The 24,349-nt window shown below is 46.8% G+C and overlaps 1 protein-coding gene across 1 annotated transcript in view; it reads left to right on the plus strand.

The window, feature by feature from the left end:
• Positions 1–9,886: 9,886 nt before the first annotated feature.
• ablim1a (actin binding LIM protein 1a) overlaps positions 9,887–24,349 on the plus strand; it is a gene marked incomplete at its 5' end in the record, with an annotated part of 66,880 nt that continues 52,417 nt past the window's right edge. The window contains one exon of the mRNA XM_083658483.1: positions 9,887–10,121. Within this exon, the coding sequence (XP_083514609.1) occupies positions 9,887–10,121 (235 nt within the window). The remainder of the gene's footprint in view (positions 10,122–24,349) is intronic.

A 24,349-nucleotide genomic window follows, 5' to 3' on the forward strand; every position in this document is an offset into this window, starting at 1 on the left:
CTTATTGTTTCGGCTTGACATCTAATATCATTCATATTGGAATATCCTCAGTAATCCGCTGCACACACCCTTATTGTTGCCTCAATGAGATCGAGAGAGCCCTTCTGTTCTATTCTTGCAGGCCTGGGTGCAAGTGATCTACATGTATGCTGCCTGCGGCTTGAGTGGATGGGAGACGGTGTCAGTGAAGTTGGCTGCTACTTAAAGCTGTGACTACATCGATCGTAACACCTGGCTGGGTGACTGCACAGAGAGAAGTGCCTGAGTTGAGATAGATGTTTTGCTAGATGCCCAGGCATTCCCTGCTGAGCAAAAAGCAGTGACAATATCTGCAACCTTAACACAGGTTTGGTCCCATCAGGTGGGGCCTCTGTGCTGTCCTGGATTTGAGTCACATGACTTGTGTTTGCTGTTTCGAAGAGAAGATGGCGCAATCATTTTCTGAGGTGTGATGCTGTTATATGGGGAAATATCAGGCCATTATGACACTCCCCTTCAGGCTGTTTGATATAGCAGGATGGCTTTGAACTCTCCCCATTACTGATGTGGTCTGCTGCATCTGTGGTCCCTGGCTGCTGGGAGATCGATGGTGCCGAGGAGCCCCCCCCCGCTTGACAGCCCCCCTGTGGTACACACACCTGATTACCAGGCTTAAAGCCCCCGTAAACAGACCATTGTGTCCGTCCGTCCGTCTGAAGTGAACGGTGTCATTCACGATTTGTGACGGAAGTGATGTCACTTGAGCAATTGTGATGTCATCACTCATCAGTGATGTAATGGGCTCTGTCTGTGGTGGTGTCGGTCACGATTTGTGATGGAAGTGATGTCATCGGTAATGTCACTTGAGCCATTGTGTTGTCATCAGTGATGCCATCCGATGTCACTCGAGCAATTGTGATGTCATCGTCCTGGCTGAGGCTAGTGGTGGGAGTATAAGTAGGGAGAAGAGGACAAGGGGGAAAAGGTAGTTCCTCCAGAGTCTCCACCCGACAGTAGCAATTGGGCGCCTAGTATTCAAAAAATTGGGCAAAAAAGTATTTGTCCATGTAGATGACATTCATTCAAAATATATTGTCACCGCTGTAAATATATTTAGTTCCCATACAGTACACTGTAAATAATATATTGCATGTTTATTAAAAAAATATATTTTAGCTACCCAAAGTCTATTTTAGCTGTTTTATCCCTTCCATATTGTGAAGCAAATCTAGAAACATATTCTGCGGGAGGGATGGAACGTTATTCCAACGTTATTCCGAGACAGCAGCATTTGTAGGAACGCTAAATTCAAGAACTGTAGCGGAAACACTTTTGTTGAGAGATTAGAGCATTTTCCTCTCCTCCACAGAAGCACAATGACCCCACCCTCCCCTTCCTCCCCCTCCCTCCCTCCTCTTCCTCATCTGTCCAGGCAGCCTCTGCCATTACAGCCCCCCCAGCTCTCTCCTCTTCCTCCCCAGTTGCCAGAGCACCATCAGCATTCACCTTGCCCTTCCATTAGTAACCCCACTTTAATAGACTCTCCTGGGCATACTTCTATACTCTCCTGGGCATACTTCTATATACCTGGGCCTTTTACCATGTCATCATATCTCTCCAGCCCTGTCCATCCCTCCTTCACATTACGGGATCCACCTTTTTCAAACCTCTCTGATCCAGGGAAAGTTGACGTAGCACATTTAGTCTTTTCCAGCAATGCCTTGGCTTGCTTCACATTCATAAAGTCAAACACATTCCCCACAGTGGGACCACAGACTCTACTAGTGCTGGCCACTCTGGGCATTAAATGCATTGTTCAAGGTCATCTCCATGGTGGTTTGTTGAAGGATGGGAGAGCGGTTTCTCAGCGGATTTCCCCATCTCGGATTTTCCCAGTCGGTTTGGGAATTCAAACCGGCAACGTTTGAAGATACCACAATTAGAACAATTAACATCTCCTCATTTGGTTTTGTGGTTGGCTATACTGAACTCATTACCATTCATGCTCTACTGCTATGGTTGGCTCCTCATAATATGTGGCCTGGATTTGTTGTTTTTCTTGGGCTGTTGGATCCATTCCTCTCTGCTCCTCCACCCCTGAGTCTTTAAAGCACATTTTGTACAGCAGAGTTGTCACGTCGTGTGGGCCAGCGATGCATCAGTCATTCACACATGTTTCTGCAGCTCTCAGGCTGTCGTATAAACTGGCACGTCCTTACTGGAAATCTGATTTTATGGACGTTTTTAAAAGGCTTGGTAGAAGTGTATTGACAGGGAGTCACTCAATCTCCATTAACAGTAGTTCTCACCAGATTTAGCACAAATATAGAATTTATTAATATAGCTATTTTCATCATAGGAGCAGCAAAAAATAAAATTGTGGCAAATCATTCTAAAACAAACCTTAAGCAAAAATTATATTTTCAGAAAGGCATGAATGTATGCTTTATTATGGGTTAATGTATGCTTTTCTTCCTTAAAAACCTCATCTTCATGTAACCTGTATCAGTTTGATTCTACTTACTATGATATACTATGACTTTTTCTCATAAAGATTTGTGTCAGCTTAAAAAAAGTATTATCAGAAGGACTCTATAACTCTAAAAATAATAGTTTTTGCAGTTGGGTGTCTGGAGCAAAATCTTCTTTTCCCTTAAAAAAAAAAAGAAAAAAAAAAAAAAAAAAATCAGATCCAGAGACTATACTTCTCATCCTGGGATAAGTGACAGACAAGGAAGTCCTCTCCCTTCCTGGATAAGTCTCCATCCCTGCTCCGGCCTCCTCCTCCTCCTCCTAGGCCCCGCCCTTTTCTCAGGCAGGGTTATCCTCCTTATCCCCCCCATCAGCACCCACACCCTATCTGTTACCCTGCAGTGTAGCATCTCTCTGGATGACCAGTGGTGGACTCCCATTCTGCACTCACCCAATCTGGTGCCTTCTCCTTGTTTGACCACTGGAGAGGGCTGCTCACGCTCCAGCAGCACGGCCCTCCGCATCAGCACTTTTCTGTCTGTGTGTGTGTGTGTGTGTGTGTGTGTGTGTATGTGCATATGCGTATGTGTGTGTGTGTGTGTGTGTGTGTGTGTGTACGTGCATATGCGTATGTGTGTGTGTGTGCGCCTGGCCATAAGCCTGAATAATTGATGAGCAGCGGAAGGAGTGAAAGCGCTGCCCCGGACGGGACGGTGTGTGTGTGTGTGTGAGAGTGTGTGAGTGTGTGTGTGTGAGAGTGTGTGTGCATGTAGAGATGGGGGAGAGGGATCCAGTGAGGCAGCAGCCTGCCGGCTACGATGGCATCTGCAACTACGCCCAAAAAATCACCTCCTGCTTCGGACTGGATGGTAAGACAAGACGGGGAGGGAGGAGGAGGAGGAGGGGATGAGGTGGGGTGTTGTTTTTCAAACGGAGCAGGGGGGTTCAGAAAATGTCTGGAATGTCTCTTGTGTGCGATGCTGTATTTGTGCAGCGGGATTGACCGCTGTCTTCCTGCCATGTTTTCAGATCACATATTAGTGGCGATGTGCGAGCGTGTTGTTGTAGCGCGGGCTGCTGCTTTGGCGTATGTGTTATTATCACAGGCAGGAGCACAGATGACAGTTGGAGGGCAGCGCCTCACTGCAGCAGAGTGTGTCCTCCTTTCACTAGCCGCACTCAGACAGGACCATGTGCCCGGCCGCTGTGTGTGTGTGTGTGTGTGTGTGTGTGTGTGTGTGTGTGTGTGTGTGTGAGCATGTGTGAGCATGTGTGGCTGTATGAGCGTGTGTGTGTGTGTGCGTGCGTGCGTGCGTGTGCGTGTGTGTCCTCTATTATAGCCCGCATCTCGCTATCATACTTCATAATTTCCCGCTGGGATAAAAGTCTGGCTTTTCCAAAGCTTTTACAGTAAGTGGGGGAATTTAAGGGGGAAATGAAGTCCAATTAAATTACCAAAATGCAATATCGATGTCAGTCGTAGTAAACTCCAGCCATCCTGTTTCTGTGCAGCTACTGTGACGTACAGCAGATTCATTAAATTTAAAGTGCAGGCCATGTCCTACATCTCTCCTCTGAAAGCATATTATGCTTTGTCATGGTCTGCGCTGCTTTTCATCTTATTGTTGGTTTATTTCATTTGGTGTAGGAAGTAGGTAGCTGTGATTAGAGCAATCTGTGTGAGAGATACTAGCTCTGATGGTTATTGTTATGTTTTGATTCAGTTGCTCATGTAGATATCAATCAGTGTGTCGTGTAGACACTAGAGGCAGCGTTGTCATTCAAATGGCTGCTGTATTGTTTTCAACACATCAGAGCATACTGTAGTACAGTAGGGCTCTCATCAAACCATACCTGCGTTTGTAGAATGTGCTCAGTTTCTCTCTTCTCATCACCCATCTCCTCACCTCCCACCAGGACAACATGATGACTCACACAGCTAAAGTTCCATGAAGGTGAATTTATCTTTGACTCAAGAGCTCCAAACACAAGTGCAAAAATGAGCGGACCATCTATTTGTTACTTGCATTTGGCTCCTCAATAAAAAACCCATTGGAAATGTTTGCAGACACGGCAAAACGCAAGACGCTCCCTTGTGACGCGTTTTGCGTCGCAACAGAACTGCGGAAGTTCTGCTCCGAGGGCGGCTGTTATTGTTTTTGTTTCTTTTTCTTTTTTAAGTATGCACACATCCACAGAGAATGAGAGCCTTAACGAGCCTTAATGACTTGCGGCTGGCGGGGGCGGAGTTTCTGCAGACAGACACAGGGAGGCTTTTTCTCCGTGAGGAAAACATATAGAGAAGGCCCGTGTGCTTATAGTACCGAGATAATAGCGATACAAAGTGAGTTGATAATCGGTAAAGCCAACCTTTAATGAGCGTTATGACCCATACCAGCTGGCAGGGGGCGGAGTTTCTGCAGGCAGTCAAAACGTGGATGACTCGATGCAGAAAACATGTAGAGAAGGTAAGCACTGTCCATCTGCTTTATATTACTGAGATTATGATGATACAAAGTGGGTTGAAAATCAGCAAAGCCTTCATTTAAAGTTGTCACCTTCCTCAGCCTCTTGCTTCACCCAGTGATGTCACAGGAACATGACTACATCCACCAATGGAGAGCCAGTGATGACATGTCCACCCCTCCACTGCTCTATAATATCTATCATTATGATCTAGAGGACACTCAGTGCATACCTCCGCCAACCTTTCCACAAAGCATTGTGGTGTTAGGTGAATCTGTTTGGAAGTTAGGCGCCTTTTTGTGATTGGCTGCATCCCATTTACCACGCCCCCCTTTTGGCCAGTGGGCATGGAAACTTAATCGGTTCCACTTCCAAGTTGGCCCGTGATGACCTACTTTTCTGCAAAGTTATGTGCAAATCCATTTCTAACTTTTTGATAGATCATGCCAGCCAGGCCGACAAACAAACAGACAAACAGGGTTGAACACATGACCTCCTGGCAAACTCCGTTGGCGGAGGTAATTATACTGTTGATGATTAAGAGTGGCTTTGTGGGTTGTTGGCTCATAGAAGGGCTTTGCTAGTTTCTGACCTTGCAAAGCACAGGCAGACTCTCCAAACAAACACATGCAGCTCATCGTCCTTGAAACCAATTTTTAGATCGTTGTGATATTACCCCGACCGTCTGGGTTCATGCTACAGATTAATATCCATCCATGGTTGGTGTTGTGTTGATGTAAGTGCAGTAGTGCACTTCTGCTGTGTGTGCATGAATCCACAACAACGCAAAACACCTCAACACAGACGCGGGGTGGCTCAGGGCGTTAGCGCTGTTGTCTCACAGCAAAACCCAGGTCCTGGGTTGAACCCAGGTTTGAACCCAGTGGGTTCGAACCTCGGGCCATCCCAGGTCCTTTCTGTGTGGAGTTTGCATGTTCTCCCAGTGTTTGTGTGGCTTTCCGCCGGGTGCTCCGATTTCCTCCCATCATCAAAGACATGTATGTGCCCCTGATGAAGGCACTGGCAAAAGAACTGAGTTGGTCCCTGGGCACTGTACTGCAGCTGCCCACTGCTCTTATGTTCTAGATAGGTACCTAGTATAGGATCATGTGAAATGCAGAGGCTACATTTTCCCATGGGGACAATAAAGATGGCAGCTAAGTGTATCTCCACTGCAATCAATCTCACAGAGGATCAAGCTTATTAGGGGCACTGGAAATGAGGTTGATGTGACGTCAGAATCTCAGATGTTCATTGGACCAGGGGCGTATCTACGGGTGGGCCTGGGTAGGCACACGCCCACCCACTTCTTGCCCTGGCCCACCCAATTTTTTTTTTTTTTTTATTTTTTTTTAACACATTGACTGCCAGACGTTTTTTTTTGCTGTAGATAGCTTCTGCCAAGCCGTTTTTTGAGGATTATGGCTCATTTTATAAGAGCCGAGGATTCGTTTCAGCTTGGAGTTTGTGAACATACAATATCTCAAAAGTACTAATAGAATGTGTACTTTCTCTGTCTAAAAGAGTTAGTTTGTAGAGTTAGTAGTTATGTAAGCATTAGCAGTTGAATACAGCATGGTTTTAGCGTGAAAAAGAATATTCAGAGATAAACGGCTTTTTGTGAAATTGGATGGAACTGTCACTTTAACCATTCATTTTTGGCTCTCTCTCTCTCTCTCTCCCTCCCCCTCTCGCTCTCTCTCTCTCTCTCCCTCCCTCTCGCTCTCCCTCCCTCTCTCTCTCTCTCTCTCTCTCTCTCTCTCTCTCTCTCTCCCTCCCTCTCGAGTTGCTTCAACTCCGCCCTCCGTGGGCGGACAAGCTTGTCACCAGTCAGTGCTTTGCTGCTCTCCTGTGCCTGTCTGCACAGCCGCTGTTTGAGGAAGTCGGGATGGACTCACTCGTTTGGAGTTTTGGTTGAGAGAAGCTTTTGCGATTCTGGTCATATTTATGCTGCGTGTTTCAAAGTGTGTTCGTCCACCTGTAATCTATCACCCGATCATAGTAGATCGGCTGAATCTATTATGTAAATTTGCAATCCCGCATCGCCAGCAATCAGCGCGAAAAGGAGAATGGCTGGGCTGAGAATGGCTTGACAAGTTAAAAAAATGCTTTCCTTCCTCTAGCAAGGAGAGCACTGTTGCCACTTAGTGGGTCGGTGGAATGGGTTGTAAACGTTCGGTGGCTCCAATAATTATATAAGAGATGTAAAAGGCTTAGATGCACAACCCACCGTCAAAAAAAAAAAATCGATGCCAAAAACGTGTAAACACGTTGTTGGCAGGGAACAGCTGGATTCTGAAAACGTGTTCATACGTTGTTGGCAGTGAATGAGTTAATTGGTTGTTTTCTAGAGGCAAACTTGCTGCTGCATTGCTAGCCAATGGTTTTGTTACTTTTGTAAAAACGTAGGGCACATCATCTCCAGAGTCTAATGCATGACAACTTCATGACATCTAGGAATTTTGTTCTCTCTGTGGATAAATAAACCAGAGGGCGTCTTGTTCAAACTTGAAGCAGCCTCAGTGTTGTTATTTTTTAAACTCACAGCAGTATATGGATCAGTGGTTCTAATTTCTGTATAAAGTAACAGTATACACACAAGTATAAGCATTCATGTATGCAACATTTGGCACCTATATGTAACCTTTTAAGGTTGAGATAATTGTATTATCATTATATGGTCCAAATATTTCAGTAAAGCACTTGAAACACTTGAAATATTCTTGCTTGGGTGGTATCATTCTACTTGAAATGATGGTCAAATGCATTATTTTTAGTAAAATAACACGTCAAATTTTTCGGGCGGCCGGCCTTCGGCCGGCCACCCGAGTGGGCCCGGCCTTCGGCCGGGCATCTGCACCCCTTCCTATCCAGGCCCACCCAATTTGATCCAGGCCCACCTATAATTCAATTTCTGCATACGCCCCTGCATTGGACAGATGTGAACAGGCTTAAGTGATGTGGATGCAGGTGAGCTTGTGACAGATGTGAACAGGCTTAAGTGACGTGGATGCAGGTGAGCTTGTGACAGATGTGAACAGGCTTAAGTGACGTGGATGCAGGTGAGCTTGTGATAGGACAGATGTGAACAGGCTTAAGTGACGTGGATGCAGGTGAGCTTGTGATAGGACAGATGTGAACAGGCTTAAGTGACGTGGATGCAGGTGAGCTTGTGACAGATGTGAACAGGCTTAAGTGATGTGTGGATGCAGGTGAGCTTGTGACAGATGTGAACAGGCTTAGTGGCGTGGATGCAGGTGAGCTTGTGACAGATGTGAACAGGCTTAAGTGATGTGGATGCAGGTGAGCTTGTGACAGATGTGAACAGGCTTAAGTGATGTGGATGCAGGTGGGCTTGTGACAGATGTGAACAGGCTTAAGTGATGTGGATGCAGGTGAGCTTGTGACAGATGTGAACAGGCTTAAGTGATGTGGATGCAGGTGAGCTTGTGACAGATGTGAACAGGCTTAAGTGATGTGTGGATGCAGGTGAGCTTGTGACAGATGTGAACAGGCTTAGTGGCGTGGATGCAGGTGAGCTTGTGACAGATGTGAACAGGCTTAAGTGACGTGGATGCAGGTGAGCTTGTGACAGATGTGAACAGGCTTAAGTGATGTGGATGCAGGTGAGCTTGTGACAGATGTGAACAGGCTTAAGTGATGTGGATGCAGGTGAGCTTATGACAGATGTGAACAGGCTTAAGTGATGTGGATGCAGGTGAGCTTGTGACAGATGTGAACAGGCTTAAGTGATGTGGATGCAGGTGAGCTTGTGACAGATGTGAACAGGCTTAAGTGATGCTGATGCAGGTGAGCTTGTGATAGGACAGATGTGAACAGGCTTAAGTGATGTGGATGCAGGTGAGCTTGTGATAGGACAGATGTGAACAGGCTTAAGTGACGTGGATGCAGGTGAGCTTGTGACAGATGTGAACAGGCTTAAGTGATGTGGATGCAGGTGAGCTTGTGACAGATGTGAACAGGCTTAAGTGACGTGGATGCAGGTGAGCTTGTGACAGATGTGAACAGGCTTAAGTGATGTGGATGCAGGTGAGCTTGTGACAGATGTGAACAGGCTTAAGTGACGTGGATGCAGGTGAGCTTGTGACAGATGTGAACAGGCTTAAGTGATGTGGATGCAGGTGAGCTTGTGACAGATGTGAACAGGCTTAAGTGACGTGGATGCAGGTGAGCTTGTGACAGATGTGAACAGGCTTAAGTGACATGGATGCAGGTGGGCTTGTGACAGATGTGAACAGGCTTAAGTGATGTGGATGCAGGTGGGCTTGTGACAGATGTGAACAGGCTTAAGTGATGTGGATGCAGGTGAGCTTGTGACAGATGTGAACAGGCTTAAGTGGCGTGGATGCAGGTGAGCTTGTGACACTTAAAATGCCACAAAGGCGAAACAACAAAAGCAAAGACATGGCAGTGGAAATGACACAATTTCAAGTCCCAGTGGCTCGTCAGTGGAATGGGTTTCTAACACAGTTCCATTTGCTTCCATCAGGAAGGGAGACTCCCACCACACACTGGACTGACCTAATGCAGAGCTACCTAACCCCACCCAGAAGATAATCATAGGCTCCACGTCAGCCCTAAGCTGCTTAAGGCACTAGTCTGCCTGGACTGAAGACACTCATAGAGTAAGCTTCTTTCACTATGTCCCACTCTGCTCTACACCTGCAGCAGGGGGACTTTCTCATACCTGGTGGAGGAAGCCCAACAGGAGGAGTGTCCACTGGAGGCCTGTTTGCTAGTCCCACTGGATATTCCCATGGATTTGATGATGCTTTTTGATAGTGAATGATGCAGTTTTCAAGTCATAACTCTAAGCTATGGTCCTTTCTTTTTTCTGCTTTTGGACTTTGCTTCTTCTGTGAGCACCCCCCCCAAATTCTTGACGCCGGGATGTTAGAGGAGGACTGATTCCAGCTCTGGCCCACGTCTCTGTGGGACGGTCACCGCCATGCCCAGTCTGCCCACTCTCAACAGCCTGGGCAAGCTGTGCAGCTCCAGCCGCAGCCACCACGTCGAGCGCGCCCGGGACAAACGCAAGGGCTCGGTCAAGCGCATGTCCATCATCGAGGACGGGCAGGTGGCCGAGGTGCTCTACCTCATTCCCAAACAGTACATGGAGCAGCTGTCCTACCTCAACCCCAACGACTATTACCTGAGCGAGAGGCCCCACCACGTGGCTTCAGGTAGGACGGGGATCTCCAGCGGGCACAGCAGGATGTTACATCGCACGACCACAGCCAAAGCCGATGGTCATGTGATGATTGAGCAGTCGTGTGAAACGTCCTACTGCTGAGAGTTATGCAACGGAATTGTTTTACTCTTAAACGCCGTGTGATTATACCATTTAAGCGCTGCGGTTTAAGTCCGGCGTTACAGTTTGTTCTGTTCTCGGCTTGGCACGTTGGCTGTTTGCGAGTATAGTTGTCTAAAGGTGAATTGATTAGGTGTTGCTCAGAGATGACTTTTATCTCAATAGAGGGTATGCATGTGATGTCACAGAGGCAGAAGTCACTGTGGGGTCACGCCCACTGAGTCACAGCAAGACTGAGCTTGAATGCAGTAATCAGCCTAGATAACTGACACCTGCTGCTCAGGGAGGAACTTGACACTCATTTTGACACTCATTCCCATCCTCATGATTGAGGGGGCGTGTTGCAGTGGGTCTGCATACCCTCTATTGGATGATAGCGAGTGATAATTACACCTCGTAGGATTTTCACATTCGACCTGGGCATATGTGTAATGTGTGTTATGCAATCATAACTCTCTGATGCCAAAAAGTGTTGCTGCAGATGTTGAAAAGTCAGGAAATGAATCACTGTCCTCTCCTTAGTTATTATATAATGCAAACCCCTATGTGAGAGAGAGGGGCGGTGCTGCATTTTGCCAAGCAAGAGTACAGGATTACATTGTGAGCATGGGGACAAATATTGTTTCCAGACCTTAGTATTAACTGACGGCATGTCAGGTACTATAGTAAAATGATCATTGCTTGCTTGACCCTAAGAGTATTTGCAAATACCAGACACCAACGACTCTTTACATTTTCATGATTTAAGCCTTGGTCGGTCTTGGATAATAGTGCAGGTTTAAAAGCTAGGAAGTAGGAAGCTGACCATCAGGGAGGTTAGTAACATAATTTCCTCGTGGATATTGACTGCAGATCAAAGGTCACAGAGGGTCAAGCCTTATACGCAAGTCATTTCATCTGTTCAGTGACAGTTAAACTCTCTCTCCAATAGATGGTTACCGTACGTTAACCGGGTGCTAGCAAGGCCGAGCCCGGGTCACATTTTAGCATTGAAATATCTCAGCTTTCAAACTGCTCCTCCGTGACTTTTCCTAGAAGCACCTTCTGTGTTGTAAGATGTTCAGAATCACACATGGAAACAGTCATCATTGTATTTATCCCCTCCATCTGATGGCTTGTTGACCTTCTCCTAATCCATTGGACTTTCTAGTGTTGAGAAACATTATTGTGTCCATTGTCTCAAAACTGGAAACACTGTTGCACTATTTACATTTTCCAGTTTTTTTAAATCACGGATTCTGTTCCCCAAGTGATGTCATGTGGACGACACTGATTGTTCATTCTAGTTTTGATAGCTCCGAGAAACCTTTACGATGAAAATTCAGCATTATGCAAACCTTAGTACATTGTTTTTTATAATTAATTAATTAATTGATTGGATTTACATAGCACCTTTCAAGACACTCAAAGGTCTTCACATATCAGGGGAGGGAGGGGAAGGGAACTCAACTCATCCACCACCGATGTCTTTTACTATTTATGTAGTACTTAGAAGTGCACAAAGCATTTAATAGAATTATAAAAGTGGTGGTTCAAATTTAAATCACAGTTAAAAAACATCTCTGGGTGGAATCATGTGCATCCAACGTAGCTGCAAAACAGATGCATGCTGCAGTTGCACAGTTCCTGGCAAGCGATCCTACACACCTTCATGTTATTCCCAGGGGGAAAGAAATTATACACACACAAACCACTGCTATCAAGCTTGCGTTTAACCTCTTGTGCGTTTAATTGTGTTTATCATAGCCAATGTAAAGCACAAGGCATATGATGATGTAGTGCTTGGGTCGTCTTGGCACAGGCAAACGCATATGTGAGGAGGAGGAGGAGGAGGAGGAGGAGGAGGAGGAGGAGGAGGAGGAGGAGGAGGAGGAGGAGGAGGATTTTAAGCAAGAGTCAGACATGGATCATCTTAGGTGAACCAAATAATGTAACAACAGCCTTTCATCCATGGATAATAGACTGTGCTCTTGGCAGGCCCGTGCAGCGTGAAGAGCCAGCTCCTCCTGGAGAGATGATTAAAAGAGCAAAGATAACAAAGGGCCTCTTATGTAGTTGTGTGATGACACAAAGAAGTACACAGCGTGCCTCTGTGTTGCTTTCAGCAGCTAGTAGCTACATGTAGCAACTTCTAGTCGTCTTTTTTCCTTGGGTTTCTGGCTGACATTTGGAAAAGGGACCAAAACACACACGCACACACACACACACACACACACACCCCACACACACACCACACACACACACACACACACACACACTCTCTCTCTCACTCTCTCTCTCTCTCTCAGCTTTAGATCATCGCAAACTCATTACATATTGTACCTCCGTTCATATTAAAATAGGGTGGAGCACCGAGGAGTACGGCCACCACAAGCTATTTTTACCATTAGCCTTACTGGCAGGTCTCCATTGCCCATTGAGAGGAAAACACCACATGGAAAAGTGATGCACATTCCCGGGTGTCCAGCAGGTGGCACCGTTGACACTGCAGTAGATGAATGCATTCTGAATGCATAATGGCTTTCCTGCATCAGCAATTACAGAGGCGGTGCTGCTGAGGCATAAGTATGCTCCCCCCCCCCCCCCCCCCCCCCCCCCAGCCATAGAACGATACAGTGAGTCTACTGTATCAGTCTGATCAGCCATAGAAACATACAGTGAGTCTACTGTATCAGTCTGATCAGCCATAGAACGATACAGTGAGTCTACTGTATCAGTCTGATCAGCCATAGAAACATACAGTGAGTCTACTGTATCAGTCTGATCAGCCATAGAAACATACAGTGAGTCTACTGTATCAGTCTGATCAGCCATAGAACGATACAGTGAGTCTACTGTATCAGTCTGATCAGCCATATAAAGATAGACTGAGTCTACTGTATCAGTCTGATCAGCCATATAAACATACAGTGAGTCTACTGTATCAGTCTGATCAGCCATATAAAGATAGACTGAGTCTACTGTATCAGTCTGATCAGCCATATAAACATACAGTGAGTCTACTGTATCAGTCTGATCAGCCATATAAAGATAGACTGAGTCTACTGTATCAGTCTGATCAGCCATATAAAGATAGACTGAGTCTCAGTCAGCTTGGGAGAGATGGATCAAAGATAGACTGAGTCTCAGTCAGCTTGGGAGAGATCGATCAGTCTGATCCCTAATTGCTACTGGTGTAACACGGGTGAACTTCTTCTCAAATCCTATCTTCTCCAGCCCACACATTTAAAGGTGTGCGCATATTGTATTGGTCCCCGACTATGACTCTTTTGGGCTCTCAGTGGGTTTTATTTGCACAGCGGTGAGCCAGGAACTTTATTAGCATGGTATATTTTGCACTATACTTTACGAGTACCGTAGTGTTTGGCAGACCTGTCCCGAGTTAAATAGTATTTGCAAATATTCTATAAGCGTCTATTTTATACGGGGCACCAGATGTGTGGGGTTTATATCGGGACAATTCAGATCGTCTGTTGGATAAGTTCACATCATATACACTACATTGATTTTTAAATGGTCTGAACCTTCTCTCGTACTGAAACCCCACCCATCTGGTACTCCAAGCGGGCCAAAACAAACACAGCAGTGCATCATTTGCAAGTACTATTTGATCCAAGCCTTTATGTATTTTATTTTATGTTCCAAATATGTGTCATAATAACCCTTGTGTATTGGATTCTTGGAATTTTGCACCATCTTTTTGATAACCACATATTTAATATTTGTGTAATATTTCCCTCAATTCCCCTTTTGCGAATCGAGGGCGGAAAGTGATCATAATACATGAAATGATACAGCTGGGAATCAAAGCTTAGTTTGATGGTCAGCTGCAGCTCAACAATCGGCATATGTATTTGTCCTCCATACGACGCCTTCAGCACTGGATGATTTATACTCTCTATGGGAGCTTGAGAGATCATCAGGGTCAGCCAAGAACTTGCTCTACCGTGATCTCTGTAATTGGATTCCAGAGGATCCACCATCGATATTAGTACGAGGTTTAAAAGGCTAGAGATCACGGTAAGTCTGACCTTTGATCTATATTACAGGACCTTACACCCACCATAGAGAGCCAAAGTGGAACGTCACTTCCTGCTTCAGCAACACTGTACCAGAGATTTTCATCCGCCATTTATTTTCCCAAAGACATTTTGTAAAATGCTTATAAACATAGTTTTACTTGTTCAAAACCAAACGGTACAGATATATTTAGAAACAAGAGAGATCGCATAACATTTCACTCGGACCAAGACGTTTAAAGAAAATATTTTTTCGGTGTTGTTTATTTAAGTTTTGGTCCGAGTGAAATGTTCTATGGTCTCTCCCGATTCTAAATATAGCTGAACCGTTTGGTTTGACCAAGTAGAACTCTTTTTATAAGCATTTTACGAAATGTCTATGGGAAAATTTATTGCGGAAGAAAATCTCTGGTACAGTGCTGAAGCAGGAAGTGACGTTCACTCTCTATTCCAGCCTCACACATGCCCTGTTGGAGGCAGTGTGATTGTTGACACAGATCAGCTGGCTTTAACCTCGCGTCATCAGGCTCTCTCTCTCGAAGAGCATGGTATCTGAAACTGCTTGCTGGTCTTGCAGTCTGAGAGATCCGCCAACTGCTGGATCCGCTTTTTATGCCTCTGCAGGTGATAGCCGGGCCCGGCCGGGTTCTCCGTACGTCCAGATCCAAGGTGTTTATTGTCACTCCGGTACACTCGTGTGAAATTCTTCTCCACAGGACATAATATATCAGCAAAAGCAACATGTGATAAATATGAAACATAGCATAAGAGAGCAGAAACACACAAGAGCAATAATCATATACATTTGAAAAGAATGCACTTCGTCACTATTACAATCAGTAATATTGCGCTCCAACATTGTACGAGGTGTGTGTGTGTGTGTGTGTGTGTGTGTGTGTGTGTGTGTGTGTGTGTGTGTGTGTGTGTGTGTGTGTTATTTGTACAAATAATGTATTCCTCAGCTGGCTGGTGTGCGTTTTGACTTTTGAGGGTCCTGTATCTCCTCCCTGAGGGCTGGCTGTTGTGCGGGTGAGTTGGGTCCTTGATGATCCTCAGGGACCTCCTGAGGCACCGCTGGATGTATAGTTCTTGCAGACTGGATAGTCTCCTCACCCTCCTCAGCACCTTGTCAGTACAGTTCCCGTACCAGCAGCCGGTCAGCAGATTCTCTGTGGTGCCTCAGTAGAAGTCCCTGAAGATTTGGGGCCTCAGCCCAGAGGCGTTTGAGGCCGTAGGTGCTGTTGGGCTTTTTCTAGATATCTCAGCAACATCTTGACGGAATTTCTTCCAATTCTGCTCAAACGTCCACTTGGACTCAAGGATGAACGGATTCGATTTTGGTGGTCAACGGTCAAAGTTCAAGGTCACTGTGTGACCTGACTGATGACCGCCCGTTTCATGCTCGTTAACGAGATATGACGCCTTGAGGGAATTTCTTCAAATTTGGCTCAAACATCTACTTGGACTCGAGGATGAACGGATTAGATTTTGGTGGTCAAAGTTTATTGTTCAATGTCCCTGTGACCTCAGTCCATCTGCTCCATCAAGGAAGGGAGTGGAGCTAAGTAAAAGGGGCTATAGCTAGGGGTAGGAACGGAAGGTTGTAGAGAGTCGGGATTCGATTAGGTGGTAGGGGGAGTTTCTAGGGGGTGTGGGTGGTGGGGGTCAAGGTAGGGGGGCGCGGCTAGGGAAAAAGGGACGTAGCTAGGGGATAGGAAGGTTGTGTTGGGATTTGAGGGATGGGTTAGGGGAATGGTTTTAAGGGCGGTGTGGTGGGAGGGGGCGTGGTCAGTAAGGGGAGGGGCTAGGGATAGGACAGTCAGAGAGTTGGGGTTTGAGGGGTGGGTAGGGGGAGTGTCTAGTGGTATGTGGGTGGAGGCGGTGTGGTCAGTAAGGGGAGGGGCTAGGGAAAATGGGCCATAGCTAGGGATAGGAAGGTCGTAGAGAGTTGGGGTTCGAGGGGTGAGTAGGGGGGTATGTGTGTGGTTTATTTGTTTCAGTTTACTCCATTCCTAGGCTGACTTCAAAACTGTATCAATTCACAGCAGACATCATAGGAATCAGTGTCAATCTGATGTAACTTATATCAGGACAGGACATCAGCATAATGTCTTTCTGTCATGTTTTCTGTGTGCCTGTATTATTTGTGTGTGTGTGTGTGCATGCGTGTGTGTGTGTGTGTGTGTGTGTGTGTGTGTGTGTGTGTGTGTGTGTGTGTGTGCATGCATGTGTGTGTGTGCACGTATGTGTGCATGCGTGTGTGTGTGTGTGTGTGTGTGTGTGTGTGTGTGTGTGTGCGCGCGCGCGTGTGCTTAAAGCGCCTGCTTGGTCACACAGCAGCAGCAGCCACCTGGTTGCTGCAATGAGGAGGCGGCTGACACAACAGAGGGGCTGAGAGAGGGAGGAGGAGAGGGAGGGGAGGGAGAGGGAGGGGAGGAGGAGAGGGAGGGGAGGGGGAGGAGGGAGAGGGACAGGGAGGAGGAGAGGGAGGGGAGGAGGAGAGGGAGGGGGAGGAGGGAGAGGGATGGCAGGAAAACTGCCAGTGGGACGGGAGGCATACCCCACGCTATAGCATTGGTTTCATGAGGAGAGCTTAGTGCCTACACCTCTCTCTGTCTCTCTCTCTGTGTCTCTCTCTGTCTCTCTCTGTGTCTCTCTCTCTGTCTCTCTCTCTGTGTCTCTCTCTCTGTCTCTCTCTCTGTCTCTCTCTGTGTGTCTCTCTCTGTGTCTCTCTCTCTCTGTCTCTGTGTCTCTCTCTCTGTCTCTCTCTCTGTGTCTCTCTGTCTCTCTCTCTGTCTCTCTCTGTGTGTCTCTCTCTGTGTCTCTCTCTCTGTCTCTCTCTGTGTGTCTCTCTCTCTGTCTCTCTCTCTCTCTCTCTCTCTTTCTGTTGACTCGTCTCTGTTTTTTGCTCTCCATCCTTCACTGCAAAAAAAAGGAATTAGCTGCTGCCTCTGATACCGGGGATCCACACACACACAGAGCCTTTTCTGCTCAGAGCTACCTGGATTCCAATGGTCATGGTCAAAGAAAAAGGTATTCCAGCAGTCGTGGTCAGAGAGAGAGAGAGAGAGAGAGAGAGAGAGTGTGTGTGTGTGTGTGTGTGTGTGTGTGTGTGTGTGTGTGTGTGTGTGTGTGTGTGTGTGTGTGTGTGTGTGTGTGTGTGTGTGTGTGTGTGTGTGTGTGTGTGACTGTGTGTGACTGTGTGTGTGTCAGACTTGTTTTGCCTCCCATGTTGCCTGTCTGCAGTCTGGGTAGATGTATAGCATGTGTGTGTGTGCATGTGTTTGAGTATGAATCTTGGATTATGAGACTCTCTGGTTTGATTAATATTGGAGATGTGGAGGTACGACAAATACTGTTATTTTCTGTGTGTGTGTGTGTGTGTGTGTGTGTGTGTGTGTGTGTGTGTGTGTGTGTGTGCGTGCAGCTTGTAAAGCACAGCCCAGTATATGTAAATAGTAAAGTAAATGGGCCAGTATATAGACTAGAGGAGCATCTTCACAGCCTCTAAGGAGTGACCTGGAGTGTAAAACAGTCTTTCTAGTGAAAGAGCTGAACATGGTACTGTACGCACTACGCCCTCTGCAATACTCTATATGAGCTGATGCCTGGGTGGGAGTCTGGCTGCATTTGGCACCATCCAGCTTTATATGAATGTACGTGGGAACAAAGCATCTGCCTTCATGTTTGGCAGCTTGATATCATCACGGTGAATTTGATAGAACTGTGTGTCCGTTTAGATCAGATCCAGAGCGAAAGTCGAGCACTCGTGAATAGATCCACACTGCGCAGCACTAGCTATGAACATGTACATGCTCTCTCTCTCTCTCTCTCTCTCTCTCTCCATCGCTCGCTCTGTCTGCAGCCGTTACCATAGCAACCGGCTAAAAGGTACACTCCATTGTTGTCAGCTGTGGCCTCGTTCATAGTGTCCCGTTGAAGAAAACTGAATAACCCCGTTAAGGATAAGTGAAGTCATGATCCAGCTGCGTCGGCCATTATTAAGTGCGGTCACTGGGTAGGTAGATGTCAGCGTAATTAACATTCCCATCCATTTACTATGGCATGTGTGGATGTGAGCTTGGTCATTGTTTTTTTTTCAAATATGACACAGCAACGGCGTAGACAAAGTTCTGCTAAATTAAAGAATAGTGTTTTTTTTTAAAGCATGCCAAAGACATAGAAGGCAAGTATCCTTTGTGTTTTGACTTAAAGGACCATTTAGCCAATTTTCAACCAGCTTTGTATCATTCCAAAATCAGTAGTATATATGCAAATGAACAATGTTTAACTTCCCTCCATCTTGCCTGGACCGAGAGCTCCCCGCTTATTCACAGAACCTCCTCGTCCAAATGATGTCATAATGATGTCATTTGGACCAGGAAGTGATGTGAATAAACGGGGTCGATGCTAGAATAGTCTCACATGGTCAGACCCTCCGTAGGGGGGGGGGGGGGTTGGTCTGAATCACAAGTCAGCATTTCTGGGGTTTGGCTGGGCTGTAACGGAAGTCCGGCTCTCTCCATGCGTTGGTGCATCATTCAAAATGTACTGCCCCACAAGTTGCGCAGTCACGCAAAAAAGGAGGTCCACGGTTGGTTATTTGACATGTTTGTCATGCTTTTTCTTTTGTCTTAGGGGGCGGTCCTTAAAATCCCTCTGTAATCCAAGTGATATACAATTATAATATATATAATTATTTTCAGGACAAACTGGACTATAATAATAGTATGGTGCAATGATGTCACATGAATGTATTTATTGTTATATGACCATAAAGACAAAAGAAGAAAAAAACGCTGAAATTGAATCTCACAGAAATGTATTCAAATCCTCCGAGCGATCCATTCTAGCATCAACCAATGAATGGGGAGCTCTTGGTCCAGGCAAGATGGAGGGAAGTTAAACATTGTTCATTTGCATAGAATATCACTGATTTTGTAATGATACAAAGCTGGTTGAAAATGGCAAAGGTTACCCTTGAACCACTGCCTAGATTTGAATAAAAGAAATCACAGTCTATGCATATAACTTCATCACATACTGTATACATTGAATCTACAAATATTCCTAAAAGTATTCCTCTGTGATCCAAATGAACGTCCATAGAGACACTGCGGGGCGCGTCGTCATTCAGAAACCACGCACCAAAACACGAGGAAACAAAAACTCCCCCCCAATCCTGGCATTCTCCTATGTCACGTGTTGCACACAAAGATCATATATACAGTACGTAAGATGAACACTCCAAATGACTTCCTTGACAGCTAGATCCACATTTTTCTTCTCGCCAATTCTCAATCTTCGTGAGTACAGAAGAACTTTAATTGGCGATTTTTTTTACATTTGTTGTCTGCGCAGCCCCACCACACAACAGCTTTTAGCTATGTTTAATTCAAGGAAAGTGACGCTGATGTATGGGAGTGAATGGAGAGCTTTCCCCCGTGATGGACGTGGTCTATTTCATGCAGTGTCTCTATTGGACAAGAATTTAATATGTGAGTAATTCGTCAGAGTAAGTAAGTCATCATACATCATCACCAGCAGACACGATACTCCAAGTCCCTTAATAGTCTCTCAAGTTAATCAACTTGATGTATGACTCGTTTCGCTCCCTGAATGCTCCGAGTTGTTCTCCCAGCTAGAATTCTGATTGACAAACAGAGACTGTGTGTGTGTGTGTGTGTGTGTGTGTGTGTGTGTGTGTGTGTGTGTGTGTGTGTGTGTGTGTGTGTGTGTGTGTGTGTTGGGGGGGGGGGGGGAGGGCGGTTTGACAGCGCTCTAGTGGCTGGAGGGAGGCATCGTCTCACTTTGGGACTGTTTCTCTTGATGTGGAATTCTCTGTCCACAAAGACAAGGAGGGCCTTCGCCATCCAGTCCCCGCCTGGCAGAACCCCCAGAACCTCCACACACCACATGTTCCTCTTCCACAGTCTCTGCCAGTCCCCCCCCCCCCCCCCCCCCCAAAAAAAAAGACTTAAAGGAACAGTTCACCCAAAATGAAAATTCAGTCATTATCTACTCACCCCCATGGCGATGGAAGGACAGGTGACGTTTTTTAGTCCACAAAACAGTCCTGGAGTTTCACAGCAAAACACAGTGGCAGCATTCTTCTCAACAACTGAACTGAATGGTGACCAACGTTCAAACATAAAACAGCTTCCATACATACAGACTTGGTGTAATCCAAGTCTCCAGAAGCCCTGAGATGCCAAGTTGACTTGAAACGACGTCATTTACACACCCTATTTTTGGCTGAAATCCTTTTACCTGGCAGCGCCGGGCTCTTGGAGCTGTCAGCGAGGCGAGACTGTGAGAGCGCTCTCTGCAGCCTGTCTTGACTTTATCAGTCGCATTCAGAGGCCCTGTGGTTTGTGACGCGGTGCCTCGTTGCGTCTAAACAGCAGGCTGTGGGAACACTCTCGTCACGTACGAGCGAGCGAAAAGACGTCACCTAAGGATTGGCTCCGTACCCTCGTGAGACCCCGTCACATGACCCGTCACATGACCTGTCTGAGGCCAGGTGGGCTGTGTTACCCTGAGGCGCTGCGTGCGTGCGGGTGCAACATAAGCATCGCTGACCGAATCCTGACTTTACACCGTATGCCGAAATGATGAATCATAATCAAGGGATTTGCAGCGCTAGCGTTCCGTCTGCGCGCGGATGTCCTATTTTCAAAGCCAAGAATACCTTTGAAACACTTTGTAATTTATAGGGGCCATGTTGTGTACCTTGATCTACTTGTGCTTCAGAGCTTCGTGCATCTTTTCCTCGCGTAAGAATTTGTGCTTTCTCTCTCTCTCTCTCTCTCTCTCTGTTTCTTATCTCACTGTGCAACTGCTTACCGGCTGCACATTCCCTGCATTCATTGTGCAACTGGCACTGCTGACTGTGCTTTGCCAAGTCAGATAAGCATCATCGTCTCGTACGCATCTCCGCCTGGTGCCAAAGGGGGAAAAACGCCAACTCCCAGAAACCCCCCCGCGCATTCAGAGATGGATGCCGTTGTTGTTTACCATGAACGTAGAATGTGGTGTGTGTGTGTGTGCCTCCCTCGCTCGCCCTGCCTCCCGTGACTTCGCACAGTGCTGCAGACAACTGCAGTGGTGTGGTGTCTCTCCTCTCTGAAGCCGTCTCTACCCGCTGAACGTGGAGCTAAGAGCTAAGCCCTTTCACAGACATCAGTGCAGCGCAGCCTGGTGGCACACAGGACCAGAATCTACACATGAGATAAGGAAGAGCAGCTAGAATAGACAGTCTAAAACAACACGAGCCACAGCAGAATGCCTGTGCTGTGAAAAGAGAATACACGATGTATCCATACAACAAACATCCTCTCTCAGTCTGCAGCGCTGACGGCTTGGTTATTTAGCAGGAAATATGACATAGGGGTGTGGCTCCGCCCACTGTCGGGGCCGTCATTCACAGGCAAAGGGCCATGGCTTTCATTGGCTCTCCACTACAAACACAATTGGCTCCTGCAGTTCATGAAGCATATTGGCTCCTCCCACACGACGTCTTCCTGTGTTGATCAGGCCAGGGTCACCTTATTCTCTACTACCTGCTGTGGATGGTGCCATCAGGCCAGGGTCACCTTATTCTGTACCTGCTGTGGAAGGTGCCATCAGGCCAGGGTCACCTTATCCTCTACTACCTGCTGTGGACGGTGCCATCAGGCCAGGGTCACCTTATTCTGTACCTGCTGTGGAAGGTGCCATCAGGCCAGGGTCACCTTATCCTCTACTACCTGCTGTGGAAGGTGCCATCAGGCCAGGGTCACCTTATCCTCTACTACCTGCTGTGGACGGTGCCATCAGGCCAGGGTCACCTTATCCTCTACTACCTGCTGTGGACGGTGCCATCTGTGGCGTTGGACCATTTAGAGTAGATCATTATGCTTAGCCCCCGCCCCGGTCCCTGAGGACTAGTTATCCGTGGTTGGGGGGCCTGGTGGAGGAAGATAGGGGTCCCACCCCCCCCCCCCCCCAGTTTGTGCCCGTGTTTGAAGTGCTTTGTTTGGGAGGCTGCTGCTGGTGGAAGGGGCACAGGGGCCGGGCGGGGAGTCTGTGAATAGAACCATACATATTCATGGTGGGGAGGGTTAAGGGCTTCTTGTTATGTCTGCGTGATGAAGAGCTCTGGACGCCCTCCCCCCAAACACACACACACAAACATACTTTCTCTCTCTCTCTCACACACACACACTCACGCATGTGGATTTCTCAGTGGGCATATATAGTGCATTAAAACCCTTTGATATTCATTGTGGGACAGACCGCCCCAGAATACCCCATCCCAGAGGGGTTGTATTGTGTGTGTGTGTGTGTGTGTGTGTGTGTGTGTGTGTGTGTGTGTGTGTGTGTGTGTGTGTGTGTGTGTGTGTGTGTGTGCGTGCGTGCGTGCGTGTGTTTGGGAGCGGCGTATGGAGCAGACACATCTGGGGCATCTTGGGAGGGACGCCAGGAGGGCTGGCTGCTACCGCTCGGTGGATCTTATCTGTAGGCTCTCTCTCTCTCTTTACAGACACACATACACCCTCACTCACCGACACACACACACACACACACACACACACACGCAGGGCCGCTATCTGTCTGTCCTGGAAACTTTTCCGTCTGTGAATCTTACGGTAACAAACACAGTGGGGGAGTAAATATTTGAACCGTGTTTCATCTCTCATCTATTGTTTAATTGAATTCCACCTTCTTTCCCTGTGTATTCTCCACCCGCTCCTCCTATGGCTTTTGCGTTCCTGAGGGTTTCTCAGCAGGAAATGAAACCAGTGAAGTCTGAAGGGCGAGCTTCCTCAGCAAATCCCGCACCATCCATCAATAGCACATTCTATTGTTATTTACCAGCATGGTACTGGGGGGCACGTGTCACGGGGAAATCTGTCCCCGGGGGATTCAAGCTGGCCGTCATCAGTTCCCCCCCCCCGTGCATCATCTGCGGCCTTTTATTATTGCTAACGCAGTGAGGCTTCTCTTAAATGGATGGGGGGTCGGGGGTCGGGGGTTGGAGGGCGGAGAGCAGCCTCTGTGCTATATGGTTATTGTTCCCTCAGCACCGTGTGTGTGTGTGTGTGTGTGTGTGTGTGTGTGTGTGTGTGTGTGTGTGTCTGTGTGTGTGTGTGTGTGTGTGTGTGTGTGTGTGTGTGTGTGTGTGTGTGCGTGTGCGTGTGCAGAAGCGTGTGTGTTCATTGTGTGTTTAGGCTCATATCAGGCAGTGTATCCCCCTGGTGTGAGGCGGGGCAGATCACCCTGTCAGCACACACACACATCCAGCCCGGGACGAGAAATCTCTCCAGCGTTCTGGAAACTGTACTGCTGTATATTTCACGGCGAGTTGCACTCTGCTGAGTTGGCCTCATGTACCGCTCGCTTGCTTACTTATTTATAGCGTTATATAATAATGTACAGTGGAGAAAATCATCAAAAGTGAATGGTGTATATAGTGCCATTTTGCCCCCTATCACAAAACCACCTAAAGCTTGTAATTCAGTAATGATTCATATCAATCCATGTTATTTGAATACAATTGCTTGAGGTTATGCATAATGTAGACATGTTGTATAGAGTCATAAACGTAGAGGTCTGAAGGTTTGAAAGAGACCCACTAATGGATTTCATGTCCAAACAAAACAATACCAATAAAGCGTTCAATCTGAATCCTTTGTACAAATTCACCATCAATTTGTATGTAGGCATCTACCATTTTTATGAAACACTTGGTTTAGTACCGTCTCTGCTTGATGCTATAGGACGAATCAGCGTGACATCACTGCCACCCAAAAATGCGTAACCCCGCGGCAGTTAACTAGTATGATTTGTGCCAAACAAACATTAATATCTCAAAAAGTATGCATCACAGCGCTTATATTTTGACATTCTGAGTGAGAGCAGAATTAGCTCAAGGGTTTGATGTATGATATATGCATGTCCTGTTAAAATTGTGTGTTAAAACTGTCGCAGTTTTTAAATTGTAAACACGGTCAGCCGGCTAGACTCAAGCCTCCCAAAGCTCAGGCTCCATAGGGTTCCATTGCCGTTGCCACCCATAGTTTGTCGACCAAAATGCTGT

The sequence above is a fragment of the Poromitra crassiceps genome (genome assembly GCF_964638095.1).
Source record: "Poromitra crassiceps genome assembly, chromosome: 22".
NCBI lineage: Eukaryota > Metazoa > Chordata > Actinopteri > Beryciformes > Melamphaidae > Poromitra > Poromitra crassiceps.